The sequence below is a fragment of the Eschrichtius robustus genome, chromosome 12 (assembly GCF_028021215.1).
Source record: "Eschrichtius robustus isolate mEscRob2 chromosome 12, mEscRob2.pri, whole genome shotgun sequence".
Classification (NCBI taxonomy): Eukaryota; Metazoa; Chordata; class Mammalia; order Artiodactyla; family Eschrichtiidae; genus Eschrichtius; species Eschrichtius robustus.
Genome location: NC_090835.1, coordinates 37,186,069 through 37,196,253, shown reverse-complemented (window position 1 = coordinate 37,196,253; position 10,185 = coordinate 37,186,069). Strand labels below are relative to the sequence as shown.

Sequence of the window (10,185 nt, the reverse complement as noted above, 5' to 3'; positions counted from 1 at the left end):
CAAAAGAGTGCCCCAGGAGTTTCTCATCCTAGTTAGGGGCACCACCTCTCCCTGGCTCCTCAGTCCCTGGGAAAGGAGTTTGCGGGAGGCAGAGTCAGAAGGGGTAGCCACTCTCAGGTTCCACTGTTCCCTACCTGTTTGTCCGTCTGTCTGTCTGTCTCTCTCTCTCTCTCTCTCTGCAGGAGCTGGGTCCCTCCTCATCCTTTTCCGTCTGTCCTTTCCTGGTCTATTTACACCTCTCTTTGCCTTTGCTGCTTCTGCCCTCACCCCCTGGAGGCCCAGGTCTGCTGGACCCATCCATCCCCTTTGGGGCCATGGGATCACTGCTTGGGTTCCTGGCTCTGCTGCTGCTGTGGGGCACTGTGGCTGAGGGCCCAGCCAAGAAGGTGCTGACCCTGGAGGGGGACCTGATTCTGGGTGGGCTGTTTCCGGTACACCAGAAGGGCGGCCCAGCAGAGGAGTGTGGTCCTGTCAATGAACATCGTGGCATCCAGCGCCTGGAGGCCATGCTTTTTGCACTGGATCGTATCAACCATGACCCGAGCCTGCTGCCGGGCGTGCGCCTGGGTGCGCACATACTCGACAGTTGCTCCAAGGACACACATGCCCTGGAGCAGGCACTTGACTTCGTGCGTGCATCACTCAGCCATGGTGCCGATGGCTCACGCCACGTTTGCCCCGATGGTTCTTATGCCACCCATGGTGATGCTCCCACTGCCATCACTGGTGTCATTGGCGGCTCCTACAGCGATGTCTCCATCCAGGTACATGGGGGCTGTTTAAATGGGGGCTGGGGAGGGAGGCCAGAGGTGGGGACCTGGAATTCCTGCTGAGCAGGGGCTCTGGGCTACCATGCATTAGAAGAGGGACTAGAAGCTTCCTTTGAGTAGCTTTTTACAGAAGACTAAGAAAGTGCCCCGGCGGCAAAATGGGAGTAGAATTTTAGAGACTGTGCAAGGAAAGCATCCTACTTCCAACACATACACACATGCACACACACGTCTGATGTTATACAGCCCTAAGAAACTTAATAGGCGTTTTGTGTCAGAACTCTAGTTTTGAATCCTGGCTCTCCCACTTACTGTGTGACCCTGGACATTATTTCTCTCTTCTGTGCCTCAGTTTCATCCTTATAAAATGGGACTCATAATACTTACCACTCTTAGGGGTGTGGTGGAAATTTAATGAGGTAATACATGCAAAGCATGAATCGGGGCCTGGCAGATCGTAATGGCATAATCAACATTAGCTGCTATTGTTATTAAGCCATTTCATAGATGAGGAAACTGAGGCTTGGAGAGAGGCAAGACACAAGTCCAGGTGCTCACAAAGTGGAGACATGAACCTAGGGCTCTCAGCCAAGGACTTCCGGGACTGTCAGATCATCTCTCTTTGGATTGGAAAGGGGTGGAAGATAGAAGCCAAGAGCAAACCAGAGAAGAGAAACAGGGGTTGGGGGCCCAGAAGGAAGAGAAGCAGGATGTGTGTGGAGGTGAGGAGGAGGGTACCCAAGGGTCTTCAGTGGGTGTAGGATTTGAAGGGGTGGGAAGGGGAGGGAACCAGGTCCTCCCTCCTCCTGTTCTCCCACAGGGGGTCAGCAGAGGGTACTGGCTCAGCTAATGTCCCTTGCCACACCTGGCTGCTTTAGCCCAGGTGGGATCCTCCCTGTCCCTGACTGGGTTCCTCCTCTTGCTTGGACCCTTACCTTCCTGGTGCCTGACATAGGCTGCTGGAAGGTGAGGCCAGAGCTGGGACTGGGGTGGGGAGTTGCAAGGAGGGCCTTGTCTGGGGCCTCAGCTTCCTTTAGGAGGCCAGCAGAGGGCATTGCCATCAGAAGCAGGGCCAGGACCCCTGACCTGGAAGGCTTGTTTAGGAGAAAGGAAGCAGGAGTCTAAACCATGAAGGCAGCTTCTGTCCTGGGGTTGGGGAGGCCTGCTCATACCCCTATTGCAGGGAATGAATTACCGGTCCTGCTAGTCCCAGCTACTGGAAGTGGCCAGCAGTAGCTTGGACAGGTGTGGCTGTACCAGCACCTACATCTGCAGCCCTGGGGTGGGGGCAAGGATGGGTAGGCAGCCTCCCACCTGCTGATGTCTGCAGGGGCCTCTGGGGTGCTTTCCCAGCACCCGCTCTTCACAATTCTCTTCAGGGCCCCATGTATTCATCTCCAAGAGCCCAATTACCTCTCTCCAACCCCAAGTTGCCTGCCTCCTGCAGCAGGGCCCACACCTCAACATCAGTCTGCTTTTACCTTGTCTGGGTCAAAGCAGAGCTCAGTCCTTTATCCATAGGCTGCACCTGCCTGTTAATGATTCCTCCATATTCTGGCCCCTTCTCTCTTGCCAAAACCCCTATCATCTTCCAGGCATTGTGGCTTCACATACATCATTTTTACCTGCTCATCAACCTTGTAAGGCAGGAATGAGAAGCTGAGGCTCAGGGAGGTTTGCTAACTTGCCCAGGGGCACAGAGTTAGAAAGTACAGGGAAGGCATTGACACTGTCGGAGTAAAAACCTGTGTCCCACTTGCAAATACAGGACCTAACTCCCGCTTGTGGAACCTGGGCCATGCCCTGCTCTCACCTACCCACCATCCCACCTGGTCCTTGGCTGGACCCCACTCTTAGGGGCAGGTCCCAGGGATCTGGGTGTGGGAGATCGGCTGCCAGGCAGGCAGTGGTAGGCAGGACGCCTTGTTTATTTCTGGCTCAGGCATCCAGTGGAGACCAACTCTTGGGCTCTCAGGGCTATGGAGCCCTCAAATCTGGGTCTTCCTGGGGGAGTCTTTTCCTTCTTTCTCCATCATCCCATCAGAATTGACTCCGGGGTAGAGAGCTTAAGAGCCCTGAGCGTCCCACTTGCCATCTAGGGCCTCCTTTTCCCTGTGCAGCCAGTGGCCAACCTCTCTCCACCCAGGACTTGGGCCTTCCCTTAGCTCTCTCTTTTTGTTACTGCCATGAGTCTGAAGGGAGACAGCAAAGGGGTTCAGGTGTGGCTCAGGACCCTGGTGCCTTGGCCCTGGGTCTTTCTCGGCCCTTGGGAAGGGATAGAAAACTCCCTGCCACCAGGGGGAAGACACATCAAGACAAGATATAGGTCTTTTGGGAGAGGGAGACCTCAGGGCCAACCACATGGGCACTTGTTCCCAAGGTCCGATAGCTGTGGGGGCATATCTGTCTCCAGCATTTGACTTGGTCTCTATCTTCGCCCTCTCTACCCCTCCCCCAGGTGGCCAACCTCCTGCGGCTATTTCAGATCCCTCAGATCAGCTATGCATCCACCAGTGCCAAGCTGAGTGACAAGTCCCGCTATGACTACTTTGCCCGCACGGTGCCCCCTGACTTCTTCCAAGCCAAAGCCATGGCTGAGATTCTCCGCTTCTTCAACTGGACCTACGTGTCCACTGTGGCATCCGAGGGCGACTATGGCGAGACAGGCATCGAAGCCTTTGAGCTAGAGGCCCGTGCCCGCAACATCTGTGTGGCCACCTCGGAGAAGGTGGGCCGTGCTATGAGCCGCACAGCCTTCGAGGGCGTGGTGCGAGCCCTGCTGCAGAAACCCAGTGCCCGCGTGGCTGTCCTGTTCACCCGTTCCGAGGATGCCCGTGAGCTCCTCGCTGCCACCCAGCGTCTCAATGCCAGCTTCACCTGGGTGGCCAGCGATGGCTGGGGGGCCCTGGAGAGCGTGGTGGCAGGTAGTGAGGGCGCTGCTGAAGGTGCCATCACCATAGAGCTGGCTTCCTACCCCATCAGCGACTTTGCCTCCTACTTCCGGAGACTGGACCCGTGGAATAACAGCCGGAACCCCTGGTTCCGCGAGTTCTGGGAGCAGAGGTTCCGCTGCAGCTTCCGGCAGAGAGACTGTGCAGCCCACTCCCTGCAGGCTGTGCCCTTTGAGCAAGAGTCCAAGATCATGTTTGTGGTCAATGCGGTGTATGCCATGGCCCACGCACTGCACAACATGCATCGTGCCCTCTGCCCCAACACCACCCGCCTCTGTGATGCAATGCGGCCTGTCAACGGGCGCCGCCTCTACAAAGACTTCGTGCTCAACGTCAAGTTCGATGGTAATGGTGCTGGCCAGTGTCCACCAGGCAGCTTGCCCTCGGAGGGTGAAAGGGAACAGGCCCTCAGGTTCTAGTACATGGCTAAGAAAACATAGCCCATAACAAATAAGGGCATTACCCAAGGGGCTGGTGTCAGAGCCAGGACAAGGACAGCTAGGCAGAGAGGACTCCAACAGGAGCCAGGACTAAGGTTTCACTTTCTGAGTTCCTTCCAGAGAGTAGACGTCTGGCCTGGTCCTTCACTGTGAGGATCTCTGGTTCCTGCTTGGGCCTTGCCCTTTATCTCCTGTCTCTTTATCATGCAGGGAGTAGGGATCAGGAGACCTCAAGCCTATTGTCAGGCAGCAAAATATCAGTGAGAGTCAGAAGAAAGGTGCATCAGATTGACACTCTATTTTCCAGGAAAATTTCTCTCCCTAATCTTGGTTTTCCACTCAAGGTGGCCACAGTCTCTTCAAACCAAAAGTTATTTTAATAGAAGTTCCAGCTTCAAGAAAAATAAATGCCTCAGAATCATCGTTGTGCTTCAGGAAGAATCACTGTGGGAACAGTGAGAGAGGGTGCCAGGGCTGACAAAGCTTGGAGTACTGGACCAGGATCAAGAGGAATAGTAATTCCAATAAGACTGACATTCAGAGTTATGGGAGAATCAGAGTGGGGGTTAGTGTTGCATTTGGGTCTGATTGGGTTGACATTAGAACAAGGCTAAATTTAGCCCGCTGGGCTAAGTGGAATTTACGGTAGGGCTCAAGTTGGATTTTGAGGACTTTTTTGGGTAGAAAGGGTAGGGGCTGCGGGGGACCTGCATTCAACACCAGGCTGCACCATTCACCACGGGGCCTTAAGTACATGATCTGCTAACTTGAACACCATTTCTCACTGGGACCTGGGATGACAGGGGTACCTGCCTTCTGAGCCTGGCTGAGAGATGTGAGGTTCACAGGGGAATGGGGATGGGGAGTAGAGTGATTTATGAGCTGCCTGCCAAGCATATTCTGGTGAACATTGGTGGTCCCAGGTGACCACTGAGGTTGGGATTCAGCTTGCACTAGGATCCGTGTTAGGATTGCCCGGGGCTGGAGCTGGGGATGTCATTGTTGGGATTAAAAGTAGGACCAGGACTAGACCTAAGGTCGAGTTTAGCCTTAGGGAGTCTCCATGGTAGGTTTGGGGAAAGGGCTGTGATGTGTGTTGGGATAAAGTTGGGGTCTGGGGTCTGGGTTGGAAGGTCTAAGGCTGGGTTTTGGGAGTCATGGTTGGGGATTGGTGTGGGCATTAGGTTTGTGGAGGTGCCTGGATTTTAAGGTTGGGGTTCTATTTGGGGCTTAGGGTTGGGGTTTGTTGTAGCCTCTCATTTAGAAAAATGGCTGGGTTTAGGCTGGCTTTAGTGCTGGGATGAGGATCAGAAGGATGAGGACTGACCTAAGCTTTGGGGTTTGAGTTCTATGTTAGGGTTGAGGTCACATCAGGATGACCCACCAATCCAACCCTCTCTTCCTTCCCTCCCCGACCCCAGCCCCCTTCCGCCCAGCTGACACCCACAGTGAGGTCCGCTTCGACCGCTTTGGGGACGGTATTGGTCGCTACAATATCTTCACCTATCTGCGGGCAGGCAGTGGGCGCTATCGCTACCAGAAGGTGGGCTACTGGGCAGAAGGCCTGACCCTGGACACCAGCCTCATCCCATGGGCCTCCCTCTCAGCCGGGCCCCTGCCCGCCTCTCGCTGCAGTGAGCCCTGCCTCCAGAATGAGGTGAAAAGCATGCAGCCGGGGGAGGTCTGCTGCTGGCTCTGCATCCCCTGCCAGCCCTACGAGTACCGGCTGGATGAGTTCACCTGTGCTGACTGTGGCCTGGGCTACTGGCCCAATGCCAGCCTGACTGGCTGCTTTGAGCTGCCCCAGGAGTACATCCGCTGGGGCGATGCCTGGGCCGTGGGACCTGTCACCATCGCCTGCCTAGGCGCCCTGGTCACCCTCTTTGTACTGGGCGTCTTCGTGCGGCACAATGCCACCCCAGTGGTCAAGGCCTCTGGGCGGGAGCTCTGCTACATCCTGCTGGGTGGTGTCTTCCTCTGCTACTGCATGACCTTCGTCTTCATTGCCAAGCCATCCACAGTGGTGTGCACCTTACGGCGCCTCGGCTTGGGCACTGCCTTCTCCATCTGCTACTCGGCCCTGCTCACCAAGACCAACCGCATTGCACGCATCTTCGGTGGGGCCCGGGAGGGAGCCCAGCGGCCACGCTTCATCAGCCCTGCCTCGCAGGTGGCCATCTGTCTGGCCCTTATCTCGGGCCAGCTGCTCATCGTGGCTGCCTGGCTGGTGGTGGAGGCACCAGGCACAGGCAAGGAGACAGCCCCTGAGCGGCGGGAGGTAGTGACATTGCGCTGCAACCACCGCGATGCAAGCATGCTGGGCTCGCTGGCCTACAATGTGCTCCTCATTGCGCTCTGCACACTCTATGCCTTCAAGACCCGCAAGTGCCCTGAAAACTTCAATGAGGCCAAGTTCATCGGCTTCACCATGTACACCACCTGCATCATCTGGCTGGCCTTCCTGCCCATCTTCTATGTCACCTCCAGTGACTACCGGGTGAGCTACCTGCTCCAGGGTGGGCTGAGGCTGGGGGGGTGGGGGGCAGGGTGGAGTGGGACACAGGACCTTCTATTTCCTGATATCTCATTTAATCTTCTGGTAACTCTGAGGCTCCAACAGGTTAAATCCTCACCCAGGAGCACACAGCTTGTGGTGGCCCAGTTAGGAGTGGACCCCAGGGGAAGGTGGGAAGGCTGAGTGGGGCCTGGGGAAATGGCCATGGAGGTGGAGGAATTAGAGCTGAGAAGAGATTTCAGGACTCAGATTTATCTCCTAACCTGGGTGGAGGTGGAGGTGCCGAAATATGTCCAAATGAGCAGAGGCTCTACTCTGCTCCACTGAGGGGTTGGCTGCAGAAGGGCAGCCCTGGTCTCTGCTCTTGTGGAGCTCCGGGCTAGCAGGGTGATTGACCAAAGAGCAGCTGACTGGTTTAGGTTGACAAAAGGCCCCAGTGAGAATACAGAAGAGGGAGGTGTGTGTGTGGTGGTGGTGGTGGTGGTGTGCGTATGAGTGTGTAGGAAGTCAGAGAGGGCTTTTTGGAAGATGGGTCCTTGAACTGGACTCTGCAGCACAGGCAGGTGGGAATAGGTAGGGTGGAGGAGGTGGGGAGGGCAGCCAATATGGAAGCTGATTGGAGCAGAGGGTCTGCATTGCCCTCCCCCTCACCTGGAGTTGAGGTGGTGGGGTGTACATGGTGGAAAGGTAGGCAGAGGTGAGAGTGAAGCAGGAATGGGAATGGCAGGGCTATTAAACCAGCAGCCCCAGAGGGTACAATGCTTTGATGCCCCTTGGAGCTGTGCAGTGTGGCGTGGTGCCCCCAGAGCTGTGTGACTCTGGGGTTGAGAGATGAAACCAGGGAGGTCAGGAAAGGTGAAGCAAAGAGGGGGAGGAGATCTGGGGTGTAGGGTTCAGGAAGGTCAAAGCAGGTGAAAACCGTACCCCAGTTGGTGGCTTCCTAGCAAAATTCCAACTGGCACTGAGTGCTCAGTGGGTCTCCTCAGCTTCAAGGGGCAATGGCTGCTTCAGATGGAGTGGTCAGGGCAGGCCTCCCCAAGGAGGTGACAGGTGAGCTGAGCTCTGAACAATCAGAGGATAATCTTGGGTAATCCTCACAACTCTGGAGTAAATTCTGTGGCTCTCCCCATTTTACAGATGAAGAAATGGAGACTCAGGGAGGTTCAATTCCTTGCCTAAGGTCGCTCAGCTTGGGAGTATAGAGCAGGGTCTGAGCTGACAATTTTAACAATTAAAGGAACAGGAAAATCGAGGCAAGAGCCCCTGCAAAAGCCCTTTCCCTCAGGACAGAGGTATGGTGGGCAGTGCCGGTGACCAGGGACGGCTGGGCTTGGCTGCTCTTGCACCTGCTGGGCCACCAGCCTGGGCAGTGGAGGCCAGAGCTGGGGAGGGAATCTGCTCTGACTCAGCCTGCATTTGCATATGATTTGCATTTGCATGCCAATTATAGGTGGCTAAGGACTTACCTGGCATGTACACACACAGTACCCACACACACATGCGTGCACACACGTATCCCTACACTCACACACGTGCACATACCAGCACACCTGGCAAACATCCACATCTTCCCACACATCCATATACATGCATCCTATACTTGCACACACAACTGCACACTCTCACCACCCCCTACATACACACCCCCCGTACAGATATTCATGCCCTTACATGCATGCACTCCATACCTGCACCCCTACACACACCCGCACACACACACATGCCTGCACATGCACTCCCACATGCACCCTGCATGTTCACCCCCACAGCTAGAACTCTGGTCGTCCTGGAAGACAGTGCACTGGGGCTGATGCTGGGACTGTGCCCAACCTTCCTAAAAATTCTTTGGAGCTTGGCAGATGGACCAAGGTCCAGTGTTGGATGCTTACGGTCTCCCCTGCTCCTTACCCCACCTCCTGGGCAGGGTTCCTGGGTCCAGGCCCAGGCCTGTGGGACAGACTCATCCTTGACCTCTCCCGTCACAGGTGCAGACCACCACCATGTGCGTGTCGGTCAGCCTCAGCGGCTCTGTGGTGCTCGGCTGTCTCTTCGCGCCCAAGCTGCACATCATCCTGTTCCAGCCACAGAAGAACGTGGTTAGCCACCGCGCACCCACCAGCCGCTTCAGCAGTGCAGCTGCCAGAGCCAGCTCCAGCCTCGGCCAAGGTCAGCGTCCATTTATTTCTAAGACCCCTCTCCACCTGTGCCCCCTCTCCCCACCTTAGTTCCTCATCATGGGGGCAACTCCCTGGGTTGCTGAGATTCCTTGGCTGGGGGTAAAGTGCCCCCTAGATGACGCTGGACAGGAGAGGGTGGGGGGGGTGATGGTGAGCTGCTCTCCGCAGCCCTGCTTCCCCGCTGCCTGCCCTACTGTATAAGGGACCTTGGGACTGGCCCCAACCTCCAGCTTCCTTTCCCTAGGGTCTGGCTCCCAGTTTGTCCCCACTGTTTGCAACGGCCGCGAGGTGGTGGACTCAACAACATCATCGCTTTGAGGATCCCCACACTCCTGCCCCGACACGGCTGCTCCCCAGAAGCCGGTGCAGACCCGTGTCCAGGGCCAGGAGGAAGATGGCTGGAGCACTGCAATAATGCCAACCCCATGCCCACCCCCAGTGCCACTTACCAACCTATTCACTCCAACCCTTCAGAGTCAGAAGTCAGGGTCCTTGGTCTGGGAGCCTCTATAACGACCACCAACTGCCCTTGCAGCTGTGTCCCCTCCTTGCCTGGCCCAGGACTTGGAAGGGAGCAAGCCAGGGTCCACTCTGCACTGGAACCGGCTGGCTGAGGACCGAAGGCCCCAATCCCCAATCAGCAAAGGTGCTTCCAGCCCTGCCCCTCCCTCCTTCTAGAACCTTTTAAATTTTTTATATAAGTTATTCTGGGATGGGGAGGGGGGTCAAAATGGGGGCTGTCGCTCCCCCTGCACAGTAGTTTGTCCTGTGGTTTATTTTGTATTATCTGTAAATAAAGTGTCTTTATTAAAAAAAAAAATCACTCTTTGCCTCTGATCCAGGGAGGCCCCTCACCCCCACCACAGCCTCTCAACCTTCATTTTGCTAGTATTTGTTCACTCTGCTCTGTGCCTATGCTAGGAGGATCTGGTGGCCACAAGACAGACACAGTCCTGCCTGGTGGAGACACAGAAAATGAGTAAGCCATCCTTCCTTGAAAGGAGCTGCTACAGACAGGCCAAGGCACTACTGGGGTGAGGATGGGAGATTTAAATGGACACAAGCTCACCTGGCAGTCTGGGGGAGGACGTGGACGATGTGGGTGATGGAGCAGGCGAGGCAGCTGACTGTGACCTTGGGAACTGTGGGCTTTTCTATTGTCTGCCCTGCCTGGCACTTGGAGGAGCCTTTGGTCAGCTCAGAGCCAGGCTGAGCGTTTGGGGTGGAGGGAGCCAAGAGGAGGCACAGGCTGGAGCATCGCCTGTTCACGTGGCGCGAACAAAGCCAGGAAGAGGGCGTGAGGAGGGAGGAGGTGAGGTAGGGAGGGCAGTT

The 10,185-nt window shown here is 55.9% G+C and overlaps 1 protein-coding gene across 1 annotated transcript; it reads left to right on the top strand.

Moving 5' to 3' along the window:
* The first annotated feature begins 299 nt into the window (after positions 1–299).
* GRM2 (glutamate metabotropic receptor 2) lies at positions 300–9,485 on the top strand. Its single transcript, XM_068558037.1, has 5 exons — positions 300–764; positions 3,229–4,066; positions 5,583–6,658; positions 8,662–8,842; positions 9,098–9,485. The coding sequence occupies exons 1-5, from the start codon at positions 315–317 to the stop codon at positions 9,169–9,171; spliced, it is 2,619 nt and encodes an 872-aa protein (XP_068414138.1). The 5' UTR covers positions 300–314; the 3' UTR covers positions 9,172–9,485.
* The last annotated feature ends 700 nt before the right edge of the window (positions 9,486–10,185 follow it).